Source organism: Atractosteus spatula, chromosome 3, assembly GCF_055471065.1.
Source record: "Atractosteus spatula isolate fAtrSpa1 chromosome 3, fAtrSpa1.hap1, whole genome shotgun sequence".
Lineage (NCBI taxonomy): Eukaryota > Metazoa > Chordata > Actinopteri > Semionotiformes > Lepisosteidae > Atractosteus > Atractosteus spatula.
The window spans coordinates 50,585,173-50,606,095 of record NC_142708.1 but is presented as its reverse complement, the minus strand read 5'-3'; the positions used below and the strand labels follow the sequence as shown (position 1 = coordinate 50,606,095).

At 37.1% G+C, this 20,923-nt stretch overlaps 1 protein-coding gene across 3 annotated transcripts in view; it reads right to left on the bottom strand.

The window, feature by feature from the left end:
* The window catches only part of tln1 (talin 1), a 132,745-nt gene that overhangs the window by 55,863 nt on the left and 55,959 nt on the right, over window positions 1-20,923 (bottom strand). For 2 of the 3 annotated variants that reach the window (XM_088910239.1, XM_088910240.1), the window contains exons 4-18: window positions 16,865-16,962; window positions 15,966-16,095; window positions 14,818-14,970; window positions 14,578-14,720; window positions 12,845-12,972; window positions 12,394-12,454; window positions 11,394-11,498; window positions 10,470-10,625; window positions 9,711-9,812; window positions 9,185-9,261; window positions 8,776-8,956; window positions 8,317-8,430; window positions 7,813-7,921; window positions 7,078-7,286; window positions 6,323-6,421 (exon numbers count right to left, since the gene is read on the bottom strand). In XM_088910239.1, coding sequence (XP_088766365.1) covers window positions 6,323-6,421; window positions 7,078-7,286; window positions 7,813-7,921; window positions 8,317-8,430; window positions 8,776-8,956; window positions 9,185-9,261; window positions 9,711-9,812; window positions 10,470-10,625; window positions 11,394-11,498; window positions 12,394-12,454; window positions 12,845-12,972; window positions 14,578-14,720; window positions 14,818-14,970; window positions 15,966-16,095; window positions 16,865-16,962 — 1,865 coding nt within the window. Of the gene's footprint in view, window positions 1-5,235; window positions 5,302-6,322; window positions 6,422-7,077; window positions 7,287-7,812; window positions 7,922-8,316; window positions 8,431-8,775; window positions 8,957-9,184; window positions 9,262-9,710; window positions 9,813-10,469; window positions 10,626-11,393; window positions 11,499-12,393; window positions 12,455-12,844; window positions 12,973-14,577; window positions 14,721-14,817; window positions 14,971-15,965; window positions 16,096-16,864; window positions 16,963-20,923 lie in introns of all 3 variants that reach the window. The other variant, XM_088910241.1, reaches the window with a different exon arrangement.

Here is a 20,923-nt window from a genome sequence, read left to right as displayed (position 1 = left end):
TGTTGACTGAACCGTATCTGAAAAATTGACAAAACGTTGAAAAAAAAAGTCTTCATTTTTAAATGACAAGAGCCAGACACTGATTTAATATGAAAAAGGTGTGCTCAATATGCAATTCGGAAAAGATATACGTTCTCATTAAATCCAAAAGGCTCATTAGATGAAAAATTAAGTCACTCCCAGCTTGATTATTCATAACCCATGATCAATGTAAACATCTAAGTAATTGTCTGGAAAGAAAATCTTTTCATATAAATTTCAAAGCCAATCACCTCATGCGTACCCCAGGTCCAAGCAAAACCTGGAACACATTACAGTGTTGGTTTGGCGAAAAAAGCTAACCCAGAGCAATGGTTAAAATTTGTGGTGTATTTTTATGACCTTACACCCCACTTTGTAAATGTAACTTCTGTTTATATGCGGTTTAAAAGGCACATCTGAAGCAAAGTTCAGTACTATGCTGAAATGTTCTCTATAGCAACACATTACTACTGTCTGTGCTCTGGAAACACAACAGTTACAACATGAGCTGCCTAACTTTTTTCAAAGTCTTTGTTTTATTTCTATCTTAAAGCTTTCTACTTCACAAAGAACATTTTTATGTTGGGAAGCATTTTATATACTATATATCACAGGAAACAGCACTGTTCTGTTCTGTGAATAAAACAGCACTGTTCTGAAAAATACAGTACTTTAAAGGCTACTCATCACTACATTCTAAAAATTTTAAATAAAACTCTCTTTCCGTAACATTTGCTTGTTATATCGCATTCTGGAGCTTGATTTGCAATTATTAAGAATTTCAAAAATATCAGAAGCTACAAGATCGTGAAATCAAATTTCTAAATCAAGGTCTGCAGGTTTCTTAAGCTTCCCCACTCTCTATTAACTGCCTACCCCAGAAACCAGCTTCTCTTTCAAGCTTCAGGCCTAATATATAGAGAAAAAAGGCCTGTTATGAGGGAGTTAAAATGCTGTGTGCAGCATCATTAATGTGACATCAATATGGAAAATAACTTTCACAAGGCCAAATTTAATGTGCCTTCTCTAGGCTACAGATCTTTTACATTACATTGAGTTCAAATGTTACACGTTCAAAAACTGAGCTCTGGAAAGCGATTAAAATAAGTAAAGACGAGTTTTAATTCTCATAAGTTAATGATTAATGATGCTATTTTAAGATGTAACACAGTAGTACTTTAGTGCTTCTCGTAAAGATAAAACACTGTGCTACATGTTGAATGCTGCCCAAAGGCTATATCTAGAGCCCTAAGAAGCAAGCCAACCATTTTAGTATTCCAACAGGCAAGTATACTGGAGTCCAGAAAAACTGGGTTAACGTGGAGAAACAGTGGTACCCAAATGAATCTGACAGCGCCTTTTTCAGTTGGCTACAGCGGTATATACAGTATAACAGGCTTTCTATGATGAATACTCCTAAAGATTCCTGCCAAGTAGCTAGTGTCTTATGAACAGTAGTGTGTTCACAATGGAGTTTAGAAAATCAGGATTCTCCTCCGCCTAGCAGTGATAGCAGATATTTCCTCCAAAGTGTATAAAGTACAACCAATGTGTTTCTTCACTGGTTTCCAGTGGCACATACAGTAGATTACATAATATTTATTCCACAGAAAGACAATTGATTATATTCAGTGACGAGCAGTCACTCATACTTGATTAGGTTTAATATCTTTTCTGAACACAAAAAAGTGTTAAATATAAATTGGTTAGACTGGTTCCGAAATTTATCATTCACAAAGGCAGGAAATGATTAGATGTTAACACTGTAAAGCGTCCTTTGAACATTTGTTACCCTGAAGTCAATTACTTTTTTCATTACAACAAAAAAACTGCATTTGCTCAGAAAACTAAACAATGTGGGAATAGTAGACTTTTCTCTGAGAATCACTACACCACACATGTAGTGCAATATGATCCAAAAAACTAAAAGAGTATCAAAGAACAGGCTTTGAATAGGACAGCTTAACTTCATACACACATGGAAGTCATTATAGAAAAATACTGTGCTGGATGGATAACTGAAATGGTAGGGTCAATGGAAATTAAATTACTCGCGCTGTAAACCTCATTTCTGAAAACAAGCACATCGCACACTTTGCATTCCTCTGGTGACTGAAAAATTTTGAAAACGCCTCTTAATGTGTTTTTTGAGACTCCTACTTTGTATCACAATTAAAATCAACAAAACCGCTTTATACCTTAAGCCAACGAAAAGAGATTTAAAAAAAAAGCTTCTGTAACTTAAGGGTGCATATTATTTGAGCGCTGATTAAACTGTAGAGAAGTCATTGCTTTGCTCACAGTGAAAACTATCTTTCACTGGATCTACACAGCAGTTTTATACGCTGCATAGTAACCATCACTACTTTCCAAAAAGCCTCCCCAATGTATTAGTTCTATATTAAAAACATTACAGAATAAAGGTATATCAAGTTTAATTTTAATTTGCTCAATTTTAAATTAAATATCTATACAGGAAAACATAGTTCACCCCTATGCATACCTGAAAGCAGTGTGTATAAACTCTTGATGGTTGTGAGCTTTATAAGTTTGCAGACATTACTTTAGAATTACTTCAAAGTCACTTTTACAATCTAGCTTTAATTTGAAACTAATAAAGCAGAGTATGAAAACAGAAATGAACACATTTTACTGCTGGTCACAAATTCAAGGATACTTCTTCGACATAAACATCAATGACACTCCCAGTCTAAAGTCTAACTGCACTAGACACGTGATTACTGTACTGTACATTATATGAAGTGCAAGAAAATATTTTTTACAGGTAACCAATTCTTAAGAGGTTTCCAAGCCTGTACTGTCTATACTTTACTGATTTTAAAAAGGTACTTTCATATAATCTCCTTTAAAAACAGACAAAAGAAAACAGAACAGAATAAGGGATGTAATTTCACCTCCCACTCTAGCAGGAAAAACTTAAATAGACAGTAATGTTATTAGTCTGCACCAAGGTTGAAATGCATGGATTCAAAGAAAGCAATTACTATTGCTATATTCCTACACCTCCACATAAACCAAAATACCTGCACTTGAATCCACAAATTATATTTGACCAGCAGTGAATGACAGAGCATAGCCGTAGATGTACCCTACTCTTCAAAATGTTATTTATGCTCATTGAATCTCAACATGCCTCAATACACACTGGAAGTCATTGGATCTGCTCTAACTATAAAGCTTTAAAAATAAAATTCTCATGTACCTTTGAAAAGACTGAGCTCAATATGTTAAGCACTTTCTGAAGATAGTCAAGTTGTATTCCAAATTGGAAAACAAAAATTTCAAGTGAGCTCGTACCTACAAACCTTGTCCTAAGAACATGAAAACAAAGAAAGTAATCTAATTTTTTTTCCCTATGGCATGACGTTATCCTCACACACTTAATGAATAATTAATAATTTGGCCATTTCTCTTATTTCTATTTATCTTCAATGTGAATTTATCTCATTACATAAATATTGTATCTATAGTTCAGCACTGGATCTTATGATGAGGAACAAAATACCAAATGAAACTGGCACCTATAAAAAACTGCAAATTTGTTCCCTATTAGAAAACTATAAAGCACTTTTTCAGAACGTGACTCCAAAACTGTTTGCATTTATACACCTAACATACAGTACATCAGGTAAGCCGCTCATCAGCTACTCAAACCTTCTATATATGATAATCCATTCAGATTTAAGCCTTTTGTTCCAACCAGTAAGGGCACCTGCTTCAAGCACAGGTTGAGCTGTGTGATCCAGACATCATCAGCTCGAGCCGCCAGTGTCATGTTACTAGCATGCTGAGAATCCCCTTGGATTGCCTTGGGGATCAGGATTCCCCAAGCACTGGCGTGCAATTGGCTCAGTGCCATTTGGGATTGGATTGGGATTACTCATCCAGTGCTGTCTCTGTTGCCAATGACTGCTGTGATTCCTGTGGCTCAAGGGGACTTCAGAAGGGGCCGAGGCACTAAAGCTCCTGTAAGTCACTGCAGAGCTTGTGGGGTTTTAAGAAGATAAAATGGAATAAAATGAAAATGAAATAGGGAAACGTCAGATATATATCCTCAGGAAGTTAAAAATCAAATAAAAAATCAAATAAAAGTTCCTGTTTCAGGAAACTTTCAGGGGAAAAGGTCTTCAAAAGCTATGATATTAAATGTATAGAGTTAACAAGTCATATCTACTTTAAGTCATTGATTTGATAGTTCATTACAATACCTGGGTCCATGTGAATAATGCTACTATAATTAATCTTAACAGTGAATTTTTTGTTTTGTTGTGTTAATTTAATCTGAAATGTTCCTATTATCCCAAATACTCTGCTAATCCATATGGAATTCCTAGAGTCAGGGTGCAATGTTTTACAAGACCTCTTGTATCACATTTCTTAAACCTTTAAGATTCTTATGTTAAAAATGACATAAGAGTGGAAATACTGGATAGTCAGGTAACGATTTCATTACATTTTATTTTTAAAACATTTCCTATCGATGACATGCTGAATTTGAACAAATATTTTTTTCTGTTTAATAAAAGTATGATGATACAATGGGATTAAGATGATAGAAGTGTGTACTTTACTGAAACATTCCAAGTGTCTGTACAGTACAAAATCTTTTAGAAAAAATTAATGGCAAATGTTTTAGTGGCCTTTATCTTGAATGGGTGACTTTGGTACTTTATTCCACCTGGGTCCTTTTAAGCCAGCAAGTGGTAACTGACCCTTATTGCTTGACTGACACCTAATTCACTCTAATGGTGAAGTTATTGCAAAGAACTGGAGTAAAGACTCGTAACTGAAAGCAGCGCGAGTGCAGATGTTAATTCCTTCTGTCCTGCACTCTTTGGGAAATGGTTGGAGTATTCTGTACCTGAGAATAAACCAAACACCACCAAATTCAAACAACTGCTCTAAGCATGCCACCTGTGATCGAGGCCGGTTTCATTTAGAGACATCCCTTCATTCCCCATTTCGAGAAAACTTGTAAATAAATTAATATAAGCACAGACAGGCATCATTAATGGAAAAAAATAATTAAGATAATTTGAAAATAGATCAAAATTTTCTGAATGGTTAACTAATATGCAGATTGCTTAGAATTATGTATAAAGTGATTTAAAAGTGATTCTTAATCACCCCCAGATTTGATTATTCAGTCAAATTTGCTGTATTTTAACTTTTGTTGTATTTTAACTTTTTTACCATTGTTTGACTATAAGATGTGTGAGTCCGCCTTGTGCCCCTGAATGATCCTTTACCTAGAAAAAACTACACAGCATTCACGGGAAAGCTGGGTTATTTCAGTTCATGTTAAGACTAAAAATCAAAGTAATCTACCTCAAAAAATATAATTCTTACACTAACCAATTATTAAATCTCACAATTCTCATATAATGTATACAAACTTTAAAAAGCCAAGAAAAACAGAAATTAACACACCATGTTAATCAAACACCGTGGCTTTGAGTTTACTTTCATGTATGCTTTTCCTATTGTCTTTAAAAAGTGGTATTTCCTAACTATAAAATGCAATGAAAGTGCTTTAGTTTCTCAGTCTGTTGCTTTAGTTTTTCATCTGTCTGGTTTTGCTTTTCAACAAAAACCAAAGTAAAAAAGGTCTTTAAAAATGTGAAAGGAGTGAATGGAGACCTACAACAATCTTCCCCATTAGTCTCTGTTTGCTGCTCTCCCCAGGATGGAGCAGAAGGATAAACAGGCATAATATCACAGATAACCACACGTTTTGGAAGAGCGCAAATTAAAGCCTGTTTCCATGCCAATACAAAAATATGTTTTAGGAGGCATGTATCAAAAATAGTATAAAGAGCTGTTGGTATCAGCCAGGATCTGTTTCAAATTATAGATTTTCTGAATGACAAAGCAGAAAGCTTTTTAAGGTGCAGCAGACTCAAGAGGCTCCCTGCGCATATCTACACAATCACCTGCATGAAACTCAACTGACTCTTTTATGCTACAAGAAAAAAAATACAAGGTTTTTATAATACTGTATATTGATATGAGCTCTTGGCCTTGGATCTTTTTGTTTTCTGCAGGTTTCCAAGGATACCAACTGAACTGTCTCTAATCCTAGCTGAAGCTGGTTTTGAAGTGTGAATGAAATTAACATGAAAATTAAATGTAAATTGTACACAACAGTAAAAAGCAAGCTACACTGCCCTCCAAAAGTATTGAGCCACCAAAGTTAAAACATATCTTTGCTCAACTACAGTCAAGCAGTCATGAAGCCGAAACAGAAGAGGTTAAATGTTACCTACACAAAAATACATACCTGGAATCTGGGGTCTGCATCGTTCTCGCCAATCTGTTGGAGAAGCTCACCACTGGCCTGGCCCACATTGCCTGCGGCCTGGAGCAGGTTCTGACGAGGCTGGAAGAAGGTAAACAGAAAAGAGAAATGAGGAGAATGCTGAAGCAAATTAAGTCAATGGTGTGCTGTGGTGGTTTTCTCACAGCTTCTTTTGTCACATGTGTCACATTTAGGGAATAAATACAACCCAAAAATATACAGACCCGAAGAGATACGTCAGCTAAAACAGAAGAAAATAATGTGCTTGAAAACTGATGCACCCTCCTTATTTAAAAAAACTACCTGTCTAATGATTAGTCTTTATTTCCAATGGTATCAAGCTTCACTGCATTAGAGGTTACTCTTGAACTGAATGTGACAAGTATTCTCCAGTATCACAGGGCACGCAAAGTGTCTTCACATGACAAATAAAACATGGCAGAAAAGATTATAATCCACTCAAGTTTGTAACTCATCTTAGTTTTTTAAAAAGACCATATCTACAAAGAGCTTGCAAATTTCATGCTGCTTTTTAATTAAGAATGAAAAAAGTCTTAAAATGTTCAAAATGTTCAAAATTCTAGCACACGAGAACATTCAGAATGGTTTCATTTTTCTAGTACCACCATGCTAATCTTGTTTTATGACTCTCCGGAGGCAAAGCATGCCACACTATTAATTAAAAACCATTGTGCATCGTGCTTCGACAGTATGTTGAGGTGGTACGGTGGTGTTACCTCTGTGCTGGCTGGCTGCGCCGTCTTCAGCATGTCAGACACGGCACAGGCAAGGTTCTTGGCAGCATGAAGGAGCTGCTGCCCATTGCCGCCCTCGTCCTCCATCAAGGCGGCCAGCAGCTTCACCCCCTTCGACATCTCCGTGAGGTTGGAGGAGATGGTGGTCACCGCGCAGCCCACGGCAGTGTAGTCGGTGTCTGCTGGGTCTCCTGGAAGAGACGAGACGGGCCTCAAAGGCACCCGCTCCGGCTTGGACTGAACATACTTTCTAATGCCAGGTGTAAAAAGCCCTTGACATGGGAACCTGATCACTGACCACTTTGCTGAGACATCTCTGCAAAAGCTGAATAACACCTTTGATTCTGCCTAAGGCAGTGGGATTGATACAGCTACCCTCCGAATTAAAAAAGGGGCTACATTGCACATAACCTTCCATAAGCCAAAACTGAATTGCAATATTAATATTATAGGATACCATACAGGACATGAATAATAAAACTGTATTCTGGCAGAGTAATTGTACATTTTTTGGCAGCACCAGTACCTTGGAACAAAAGTTGAAACTGGAAAGGAAGAAACAGATAAGCACTGTCCTGTAGTAACAAGTATAAGAGGAAACAACTCATCTGATAGTACTGCAGATATGCAGAGACACCGCGAACTAGAGGAAACTTAAGACAGCTCTTATTGCCTCGAGAGACTTGACCTCAGTAGTTTTGATAGAATCCAAGGTACCTGCAGTGAGGTTGACCACTGATGCAGTTCCGGCTGTGATTGCATCAACCTGGGAGTGGATCTCATGTTTTGATTCATCCATTTTGTTTTTACGCCAGGCCTGGGAGGCCTGATAAGACACAAGAAAAAGGGTTGCTTACTTAACCGCTACTGCACTGGTAACCTAATACATTAATGACAGTGTTCAAACAGGTTGCCGCAATGAAGTTTTGTAATAAAACATAATATATAAAAAATGCTGCTTAACAAGTCGCTTCTTTTTCTAGTGTTTATCTAACTTGAAAAAAGAAGCGGACCTTGTCATGCCTTAGAATCAGTCTTTTGAAGCTTCTGAAGTTGACAGTCAGACGAGTAAAACAAATTATGATGATTCAAAAACGTATGTCAAACCTAAAAAACTCTTTGAGCTCATAAATCATTTTTCAGACACAAAATGTGAAAGATGTAGATGTCCTCTGAAATACAGCCATGAAAATGGGGGATACCAGTAAAGGTGTTACTCACAGCATCAGTCCCGAGAGGAGGCAGAGTGTCAAATTCATCCAGGGAGGCCTGTGCAGCCTGAACAGCCTGCATGCTTGAGTTTATGGTGCCGGTGAGAGCCTGCTGAGCCGATGTCTGAAATGGATACACAGCAGTATCAAGTACAAAGCGCAACAACAATGAAAGGACAGACTGGCTATGATAGACAGGTCTAATTATAGTGGGGTCTGGGGAGAAGGAAACTTGTTAAACATGTTAAACATTGAACAATGGCTCTTGCTTTTCTTGATACCGTTCAAATGTTATGTGTTAAAAAAAAAAATAAAAATCTGATCTAAAAAAATTAATTGAAAACCTAAATCATTTAGATTAAAGCAATAACTTTATTATGGGGGAAGTGAAGGGTGCTCCTTTAAAAGGCTACACTCTGGTTCTTGGGTAGCTCTTCCAAAAGTACTGTAATTGCCCTGAGTTCCTTACCAGTGGTGGCATGTGACCTCTGTGCATCTGTCCACTGGTGAACTGCTGCTTGGCCTGGGGCATGGTGCCCACCTGAAAGCTTTCAGGGCCACCAGCCCCAGAGCGCATGATGGCTGGCAGGGCCACGGAGCCGTGCTCCACCTTCCCCATTTTGTTGAACTGCTGCTGAAGGACCGTGGACCTGCAACATCACCACCCCTGTGTAAGTCAACGTCTAAGCGCTCGACTGAGAAAAAGATCTGCTAAGATTAAAATCCACCTGCTAAGCTGATTTTTTTGTTTTGTATATTTAAAAAATTGGATTGTATACATCACTCCAAGCAAAATGGGTTCCTAAGATTACAGGAGTGAAACTTCATCACAAAATGAAGGCATGAGAGGAGGTAGGGATTTAGAATCTTTGACTTACTTTTTGGGTGACACTGAGTCCTCCAACATCGTTGATTCTTCATCTCCCTCTAATCCAAAGTGGTCTTTACTCTTTTTCTAGATCGAGAGATGACAAAGATGTTGGTTGTTGGAACAGGTATAATGTCATTGCAATTAAGAATCATGTCCTATAGTGACTCGACGAAACCAACACTTTTAAATGCTATATCTGCAATGGAACAGCACTTGGAAAGATAACACCCAAAAGCTAAATCTGCTATCTACAATTAAGAGAAATAAATTTCATATTTTCCAAAATGTTAAAGACCAGTCCCTATTGACAACCAAAAGCAAAACTTAACTTTTGTTTTTACACCAGTACTTTTCTCCTCACCATTTTGTGAATGACTTGGATACTTGGGTGGCTTAAACAAAAGACTTTGACTTCATCTGGCAAGGGCCACACAACAAGTACATTTACTACTACAGTTGTACTGTACTACAGTGTCTAAGACATCATACAAACTTGACACATAATGGGATTGAAACATTATAATATAAAGTACCTTTTTAAGAATGATGTCAATGTAGCCAGCTATCAACTGTGCAATCTGTTCACCTTCGGTTGTCTGGACAGAGTAGTAACCATCTTGGTAATCACCAAAATCCTGAGAAGAATCACAAATAATTTATTGCAATCTAGGAACCAAAATCATTCATTATTTTATGAGTAATCTCAGACAGATACCTCTCTCTGAAGGGATAATCCTAATGAAAGCTTCACAAAAATGGATAATGAAAATCTGGAATGGATAAGGTCTTCAAAGATTTTGGAATTTCTTCGTTTTACATTTCCATTTCTACTGTACATTGTTATTAGCCTAGATACAGACCATTAATACTATTGCTGAATAAAAGCACTAGAAGTGTCAGCTCTCCACTGCTCTGTTTCGTCAAAGCTGAATACTTCTTATACAAGGACTTTTTAATTAAGGGATAAAAGCTTCACTGTCCATACAGCGCATGATTTCATCCTGCTGCCCAAGACTCACTGCAGCTGTTACCACTGTCTATAAGAATTCAAGAATTCCAGAAATCTATTGACTGCAGAAGATCACAGAAAAATGCTAATATCCATCAGAGAAGATTTAAATTTTTAGGAGTGGTGAGCCCTTCTCTAAAATCAACAATATTCAGTTCCAACAAATTGAAAAATACAAAGCAACAGAAATGCCCAAAAACACTAAACTGAGGCAGTTTTGTCATTGTTTTTCTTTGTCAAAGTGAGCAAAATGACAGTTGTTTTTCTGTTAGTCCTCCCCTACCAGAGTAAAGCTCTTGGGTGAGGCGGCCCAGCGCTTGATGTTTGTAAGGCTCCATTCTTGTATCACCTCCTTGGTTTTTTCATCAACTCTCATCACACTCTCTTTTGTGATTCCCAGCAAGCGTGGAACCAGTTTGTTTTTTCCTTTCATTTTCTCCTGTAGGAATAACACTGACATTTAGGAAAACTGCCACTAAACAGCATGACATTTATTAAAAGCTTTATGTTACCGAATGCACCAGGGGGGCTAAAAGGAATTTAACCTTTCACCCCCAGTTCAGCCACAAAACTGTCATTTCTTCCAGTACTACAGACACCACCTGCAATGGTGTCAGGATTGTCATTAGTGGCCATGCAAATGTCCATTTACCAGTATAACATGCATAAACAAAAACTTATAGACATAAAAAATGAGAAAAGGGGATTCAAGATTCCCAAAAAAATAAAATAGTTGAAGCTTTATTGAAACTTGGAGCTTGGACTGAAGATGGTCAATACACGAAGGCAATACCAAGTACGCAGATTGAAGGAGTCAGACCACAACGTATTTGAACTATTTGCCTTTGAATTATTTGATAGGGGTGTTTATTTCACAGATTTAAGCTAGACCTACAGCTGTCCCTCTTATGGAGCCCACTACATTGATTCATTTCACTCACCTTTATGTACTCAATATCAGTCATGCCATTTGTTTTCATAAATAAACATGCATTTATAGATTTGTTCATTGCTTTGCAGGTGGAATCTGAAATTACAATGGGTGCCTTTAAACTTCCAGAGCCTCTTGTCAGAGACCTCTGGCTAATGTTTACATTTTGATTTGCTTTATTTGAACAGTACACAAATTTGTAAAGCAGTTTCTGGTATTAATAACTATATTGGCTCATAAGGAATGAGGAAAGTGGATTTTTTAAAATTTGCTTACCTTTACAAGAAAGAACGATACACCATAGGTTTTAAGAGATCTGGCAAGTTTGACGTAGCTTACTTTTGCTTCAATTTCTGTCATATTTTGACAATTCTTGTGGGCCTTTCAAGAGAAAAGAAAGAAGATTACTTCAAAACATCACTGTCTTTCTTTTAATTCTTTACTCATCATAGCCGATTTCATTTCTGAAACTTAATTGTTTGAATACTTCAAAAGCACATTATTAAAAAAACAACCATTTAGCACTAAAACAGCTATGTAAATTAAAATATTGTTAAAAATACTGTGAGACAGCACACTGATCTATGTAAACTTGAGTAGACATGCAACATTTTATCTCTCCCATTACTTCTTTCATTGTAATATCAATCAATAACAAAATCAATACCAACACCCAAAATCAACACCAAATCAATGCTTCAGTAGACACTGAGATGCATTACTGAAGCATTTTTTTCATCACTTGTACTTTTCAAGGTAAACATTTTGCAAGTAGTGCACACTTAAAGTGAATGAAAATTTTGATATGGTGTTATAGCCATGATGTTATCTAGCCAAACTGTTGCCATTGGCATTAAGTAACACAGGCTTTGGAAATGTTCCAATGAGCAAAGATCAGTTATAAAAAAGCATCTTTATTTGCAAATAAAATAAATGGTTACACCATGGATATCCCTTACAAAATGCTGCCCAAACTTAAATAATCTAATTTACAAGATATTTAGTAAACATAACATTTAAAACAAATCAAAGTATGGTCAAATATCAATAACATACAAGATGGATGTCTCTACACGTTCACTTCAAATGAGTCATAAACAATTTTAATTTGAGCCAGTAGCTATCAAATAAGTGTAGTCGAGCAATCTAAAAATGATTTATGCGCCAACAGCTATATATACAGTATGATAAGATTTGGCCAAAACCAACACATTCACTGCAAGTCTTAACCAGATGATCTTAGTTTGGTCAGAGTTGAGTGTGTTAGATAACTCACCTGAAATATTTTTTTCTCTCCTTTGTTTTTTATGTATTCTTTTGGAAGGAACTCTTTCAAACTGCAATGGGAAATCAATTTGTAAATACAGCCTTATTCAACATTCCCAAAATGTACACAGCATGTCCTCATTAGAAAACAAAACTCAAACTTATCACAATTTGTGGAACACCATTAGGAAGCTTGTTTCCTGTGGATCTGGCACATAAAAACACTGCATGGCTAATGTCACACTATGCGGCTTCAGGAACTCGACACACAAGGGAGTCATTCACATTCCCATTCATTTAACAGTACAGTGACACTCTGACCCCAGTTTTGCATGTTTTCCTTGTGTTTTTGGAATACTGTGATGCATATCATTTTGAAACCAGGCACCAGGGGATGCAATGCTCACCGCTTTAATACTGTATGCGACTCGCATAAAGGAGTAACTATAGCAATGACTCACTCGAGGAATCCTGGCTTGTGCTTCTGCTCATTGTGGTCTCCAAACTGAATTTGACACTGGTACCCAGCAAATTCGCAAGCCTTGTCAAAGGAGACAGGGTGGGAGCCATTCAGGATATCATCTCGGGCCTTGATAGGAAAACATATGAACAAACAATACTATGAGCTGCTTTTGTGTAACAATTTAGTGTTGACTGACTGATTGGTATCATAACCATAGATACCATCTTCAATGGTGGCTGAATTAGACCGCTTCTGTGTATTTTAGCCATTAATGTGCGGATATGCTCTCAGTGCCTAGTTAATATTTTACGTTAACATTTTTTAATACTACAATGGAAAACAACAACTACATTGTTGTGTAAGTTTATTTAAAAACGTATGCACTGTATATGAACAAAATAAACAACATGTTTAACCTATGGTTAACTATGGACATAGGAATAAATAAAAAAGTCCTGGAAATAAAAAACTAATAATGAAATAAGTGAGAACAGGCCAAGTCAATAAGGACATTATTTATATTGGCTTAATATATTGTTTCCAGCTGTGCTTATAACAAAGTTTAGAAAAGTTCTTTAAAGTACTTATTTTGGCAAGGACAACAAAAATCTGTGAAACAAAATTCAACAAAATTCTGTTTCCGTATAAGGAATCACTACCATAGTTCAGAACTTCATGTTCCCTGAATGACCTTAAGACTCCAAGAAACTAAATAAACAAAGATTATTAACAATCTAATGTGAAGTCTTAAAGAAAATGAGAATCATTTCAGCTGCAAATTACTTCTTTTGCCACTTCAACAATTCATATGAAGAGTAGAGAATTCAGTAAAGCTTTAGTTAATTACTAACAGTAGCCTCAGAAGGTCAAGCAAGTAAGTGGGAGAGTAAGACATTTTTCATTTTGTAATCTCCTAACAACCAGGTATACACAGGTTACATAAGGGAATGCCATTTTAATATACTGGACATGCTGTCCACTGATCAACATCCTGGCAAAATAACAGGCTGCTATCTTGTGCATATTTTTTTAATAAAAAATACATTTTATCTAATCTCTGCTGCGTCTAGTTATGAATATGTACAATGTATTTGATGCTGAGAAAGCATGGCTTAATTTTTAATAAACTGACAGCTTTGTTTCTCATTTTAAAAATTTGCATGCAAGGGAGTTTTCAAATGTTTTCTTAATGACTAAATAACAGTCTAAGCTGTCAGGCAATTTGCAGACAGCTGTTTGGGGTGTAACACATTTCTCCACCTTAAGTGCAGTGATAAATAATGGGAGGTGAACATCTCATTTTCTGAGAGGGAGTTACTGCTTGTTACAACACTCAGCAGAGTTACAACAAAAAAGTTTCATCGCAAGCATGACTAAACTGTCACATGATCACGATACAAATGGCTGAAGAATACAGTACTGTATTAACAGTTTTAATATTAAGAGTTAGTTTATACTGTATTTTGAATGCAGAATCCAATCCATAGCTTTTAGAGGAAAGACCACAGCATTCATTTCCCTAGTGACAGCCAAATGTGCTTGTTCTGTTGTACAGTATGTATAACAGGCTTAGGTGTGCAATCTACATATTAAAAGCTATTATCTCAGCAGAGCAAGTCTAGCCCAGGAACAGCACTGATGGGTTTTTATTAGCTTCAAATCACTAACACAAATAAGGCTTCACACACAGCATGACAAATCCACCACAGATCCCTGCACCACTCACGCTACCTGGACATAAAGCAGGTTGAGCTGCACTGGATCTCTGGAGTCCACATTCTGATCGGAGTAGAAGAACTTTCTTCTAAGCAGCAGCATCTCCGTTTCCTCTACGCCCTGCTCTCGGAGGGTCCTTCCATGGTCCAGCCAGTTCACTGCAAATCAAAAGCCTTTTCAGTACCTGCTCTATACAGACCTTGGAGTCTGGTTCATCCACAAGACGGCCAGGAGCAGAAACCTGCCCATACTCACAATCATCGTCTGTGTGCAGCTTCTGCTTCAGCTTCTCCATCTTCTTGTCATCTCGCAGGAGCGTTTTGTCTTTTTTCAGGGTTCCTGTGTTCTCCTCTTTTTTCTCCTCCCCAATGTCGCGCACCAGCGAGTACTCATCATAGTTGGTAATGCCTGCGGTAATCCAGAACAAGAGGTGCTCAACAGGCAGTGCAATTTGCAAGACAATTACCGTGGGTGAACTGATTTAGAACAAATGCTTTCCTGCATTCAGCCAGACTGCTAAAACTCCTCTGCCCCGCGTGATGTCCAAAAATAAATATGAGAGTGGGAGAATGCCATATTCAAATTAATCTCTTCATCTAAGAGTCAAACTGTTAGAAATATTGCCCTATAGGTTATACTTCCAACGCCTGCTGGCACACCACTTTCCTTTGTGGTTGTTGTAGGAAACTAAGAAACTCCTGAAATAGTTTTCTTGGAAGAGCTCCTAAAGAGCGAGTATCAGGGTTCTGAAAAGCACAACACTGCATTTGACAGGTTCTCAAACAAAATCTTGCAGTGTCTTGAAAAAACTGCAGTACAATTCATTTTTCAAGACATCAGGTTCCATTCAATACAGCAGGTTTGCATTTTCATTCATTTGGAAACATCTGACACAATGAAAGGATGAACAACTGCCTTAAGCCTTAAGATCACATCCTGCATAGTGAATGTGTAGTGAGACATTTTGAAAGTGATAAACACTGGACTTCTAACTTCAAACAAATCTCAGGATGCACATAATAAAAAATGAACTGCAGAAATGTTCCTTAAACAGGTGTAGTAATAAATGGACATGTGTAAAGCTATACCTTCCAGAAGCCCTGCTACTTTAATCATTACAGTTCCTCTATCATCACTTCTGAAACACTTGTCATGAAAAAAGATGATCATGTTGATGAACAGATGCTAAACTGCATGAATTCTTTTTTTACTTTACTTTTCAGTGTGGATGGTGAGATGGAGAGTAGGAGCAAAAATGCATTGATTAAGCTGAATTCACATGCACAGCTGAATTCAGGCTTGTGTTGCATTTTCCACTGATGAGGAAAAGATGTATGGTGCATACAAAAGAACGTACATTCTGTCTGTGTCTTTTTTTCCCCCAGCCACAAAAAACATCTCACCTATCCTGGCACAGATGGTCATTAGCATGTCACAGACGGTTTTGGAATCATCCACCATGACTGTTTTCACAGTTCCATCAAGCATCCTGATCTTCAGGGGTCTCTGTTTCTTTTTGTAGTCTAATGTGTCCTATAAACAAGAATTCAAATCCATCACTGGGTGACTTCTGTAGGAATCTTCTAATCCTATTTGCTGCTTGTCAAGTGGAAACCTTACCACCAAAAACTGTTGTAATTCTGAGGAAAGTGCTTGGACCCACTGAAATCCAAAATGGATCATGCTATCTCAGACATAAAGTACGGCCAAATTATACAGCATAACCTTGTTAATAACCTTGTTGACTTTAGAAAGCCCCTGGAAATATTGAAAATATCATTCCTTTCACTTATTTATGACATTTTTCCAGCTAAGAAACAAACCACTTTGTAACCCTTAGGTTAAATATTTGCTGTACAGCTATTTGTAGAAAGGACATTATCAGAATCATATAATAGCTTGTTCATAATTTACTATTTTGAAGAGTGAAGCATTTTAATTTTGTATATTTCCAGCACAAATGTTCCAAGATAATGCAAGATAAGACAAAAAAAACCCTGCAACCTGTGAGGCCTTTAGGAATGTGTTCCATTGTCTGGAGGTGGCTGTGGAAACTATCAGCTCCCATGGGAAAAACTTTGGTGGTTAAAGACACCAGCGCATATGATGCCAAACAGCAAATTGTTGCTGTGAAAGTACGAAGTATTCCAGTGGCGTTACTGTATGTTTAAATTAACCTTTTTCATAGCAACGATGAGAGATCAGCTCTTCGCAGCCTCATTTTCAGTCAGACTAAGCAGTAACAACACTCCAGGCAACACATGCCTTGACTTATGTTGCAACAGGTTTAGTGCAGACTCACCCCATTCCTCAGCATGTAATAGTCAAGCGCCTTCCCAGCCTCCAGCCAGATCCCTTTTTTTGGGTCTTCATCTGACAGGAACAATCCGTAATCATTAGCTGAAAGGGAAGAAAAATGAACATTCCTTATCTACTGCCTAAAAGGGATGTCCTCAAGAGCCTTGTCTGCTTTTGGCGCTCGTAGGGTATTTCTAATTAAGACACACGGTTAGAGGTTCAAAGAAGAACTTAGCAGAAGTGCCTTGACACAAATAAAAATGAGAACAGACAAAAATCAGTATAAACATAACAGAGTTAAAGATAGATAAACATTACAGAGCAAAATCTCACCTGAAACATGGTCACCTACAAACTGCTGTGAAAAAAAGATCTTTCACAGAACATCTTCTTAACTGCCACTCAATGTTCCTAAAGGGGAGATGGAACTATAATCCCAAAATGGAGAGAAAAGATTCCAGATTCCCTGTTGGTTTTGCCTGAAACATGGAATTCTCTATCCACCTATTATCATAAAGGTGCTCATTTTTGATAAGGGTTAGAGCAATCTGGAACATATGCCTGAAGCACAAGCCACAGGATGGGACCATAGCCTATACAGGATACTACCATTGCAGGGCAATCACACACATACAGAGGGCCAGTGTATAATACACCAACTCACCTAGCCAACAAGTCTTTGGAAGATGGAAGGACACTAGAGCACCTACAGAAAACCCACAGGAATTTGGAGAGCATGCACATTCCAAACACAAGGTCCTGCTCCAGCCAAGACGTGAACCCAAGACCCAAGATCTAAGCCACAACATAGCTTACCACTACACAAATAAGCCACCTACTTGTGGTACTTAAATCAGAAAAATAAGACAGCAATGATAATATTTAAAAAATACAGTGAGTCGCAAAAGTGTTTTCTGACTCTTGCACAGTTTTCACATTTTGTTGATTTAAAGTTTGTCATCATGAGAAATCAAAGCAGAACTTAATATTTGTTAGATATACACCCTACTCCAAATATTAAAAGCAAAAAGCCAAATAATCTTAAAAAAATAGAAAAGTTGTGTTTTGTTGTCATTAATCTAAAGTTAGGTGCAAAAAATTAATGAGTAGAGCAGCCTCTATTGGTGTGCAGTAATATTGGTTCATGGGCTTTCAGAATAAATAGACTTATTACTGTAAGATCCCTCAGTGAGGTAGTGAATTATAAGCAAAGATTCAAACATGAAGACCAAGGAGCGGTCAAAACCTCTCAGGGATTAAATTCTGTAAAGACTCAGATCAGGAGAAAGATATAAAAACATTTCAAACAAGATTCTCTTGGAAGAAAAACAATCTGCAAGCTAGAAGGATGCTCACAAAAAATGACACTCTGTTTTAATTACCATACACGTGCACATTTAGTTTTTTCATTGGAAAATCAATACATTTCTGAATTGTGAAGTTTGTCATATGACTCTAAGGCACTTGTTATGATTTTTGTTCATAGCAGATGGTGTGGTCGATCGTTACCAAGGAAATTGATTAAGTCTTACAAGATGAGCCAAGGGTGGACCCTTAAAAACAATGCTGTATAGAATGCTGTCATTTGGGTGGAGAACAGTGAAATCATAAGGCCTCTCATTTTCTATATTAAGAATATCAAATGCATGGGTCAACAACATGTTGTTTGAAAATGCCACAAGAGACATTTTTACCACACAGAATGTTTAGAGCATTCTTTCCTTGCTGATTTACTTCAGTCCAACTTTTTACATGAAAGTCACAAATACATAAAATGCATAGTTTTTATGTGGTAATACTGAACAGTAATGTGAGAAATGTTAGGTATGAAGTAAACAAATTATTTCTACAGACCATCGGTCATTAGCCCCTGTGTCCAGGGTTTTAACTGGTTTGTCTGACTCATCACACAACCATCATGAATTTTATGTTCAATCCCGTTCTCTTCCATGCATTTTTAATTTTGCAGCATCTCAACTTTAACACTGATAGAATAGAACATTGCTTATAATTTTTCTATACATTAGTAGAACCACATTATTAGTGGAACAAATAATGCCTATTATCACCGTGATCTTGAATGTCCACAAAACTCTGTTCAACATGCTGAAGCTCACTATTGCCTGAAAATAAGGTTTCTGGAAATGCTTTGGATCTCTAGTGAAAGAAGTCGATACACAGTGTGGGCTAAACAATTTTGATTGCATCTGTCAACACTGGTGCTTGACATTTTAGCAGGTAAAATGCAGCAAAGCTTGTTTAAATTCCTTTTAAGATTATGAAATGACAAATAATTAGCTGAAATTACTATGCTTTCTAAAGAACATTGCAGATGCAGTCTGAGCTGTAACTACTGGCATATTCAGAAAGGATAAATGCCATTTAAAAAACATTTCCCCTGATTTGGACAAGACATGACGGATGTTTGTGGCAGTTATCCTACCATAGGAAAGTTGGTCAAGGACAAATTTACCGAACAAACCAAAAGACTGATGAAAAAAAAAGTTATCCAAAAATGAGCATCATAGCTTCACTTTGTGTACACTCATTTCCGTTTGAATGATTTATAAAAAGCAAACCTGATTAAGTAGTGTCATCTGTAATATATACACAGTCTTTTGTATTTGCCCTATTTAAGAGGCACTGGTTAAAAAACATCTATCAAATCATGTCCTTCAAAGGTGCTAAGGTTATTGAGGTGCTAAGCGTATGAAGCTTCATAAAAATGGTGAAACAAGCCAATTAAAAGATGTCAGTTTGCAGTAATGTAAAATTCCACTTTAGTGATTACATTGAATCTGACTGCTACCATGCTAAACTGTACACCAGCCTCCAGCAGTACAGCAGAGATCGATTTTTTTTGTACTGAAGAATAAATGCTGTAACAGACTGAATTGTCATTGAGACAGCAATGACAGCAGTGCTTTTTGACCTTGATTTTATCCGAGCTAGCATATAATCAAGAATATGTTCCACACATCTAAAACAGCACCAGAAAATGCTTATGAGCCACCAAACGGGGCATTTCCTGAAAAGTTATATTCCTTCTTTAAGAGTTTCGCAATAGAGAGTTCAGCTGACACGGAAAAAGATGCACACTGCTGTTCTGTTTTACATCTATGGGAATATTATCTTGAAAGAGGCAAAACTTATTGAAATGTTCTTGAAGTTCTTGGATTTTGACATGCTGAAATGTGAAATTTTTAAGAAAAATCTTCAATTGTTTGTATAGAAGCTACCACGTAACCAAGTGTCCCTGACCTAGGAGCAGTGGAAATTCTGGTGTGTGTGTGTGTGCGCGCGCACACCCTCATGTGCATGAGAGAGTGTGGCTGTGGTCTGTCTCTGTCTGGAATTTACCAAGCCACTCCACAGCAGGGATGTCATTCTGGTGTCCACAGTCAGTACTGGCAGTTTTCAGAGACCTTTTTTATTTCCTGCACTATTGGCATCTTTTTGAGAGAATAAAACCAGGAATCATCTAGTTGTTTTTTAGTTTGCTGCTCCAGGCTTTTTTATCACTTAATTCCACCAAAAAATTTGAAAGCCAGTCATCCCTGACATACTTCAAGATGGTAATTTAAAAGTGTATTTGTGAATATAAAATTGAATGCATCAAACAAGAGAACTGATTTAACAATAACTGATCCCACAGGATTCTAAGTATCTTTAAGGGAAAAGCTTGATATATAAACAAGAGACATCCACTTGATGTAGGCTTTCAACTGCTTAGTAACAAGGGTGGAGGAGTGAATTATTACCACCAGACTGACATTTGTGCAGCTTTAGGCATTCTGAAAGTCCAGAAAGCAAATGGGAAAGGAAAATAGGGCAGGACATTAACATGACTTCTCACAGACACAGTTCCCATTAAAAGAGGCAGGGTCTATGACAGGACAGGGCATGCAAAAAGTTAAATGGGATTCTCCAGATTTTGCAACTTCATACTTTCTTTCTGAAGCAGAAAACATTACTTATTAACAGAAACAAACTGAAGTAATTATGCTTTCTTGTACCATATATGAAAAAAAAACAAAGTAATACATGGTTTTACAAGTAGTTC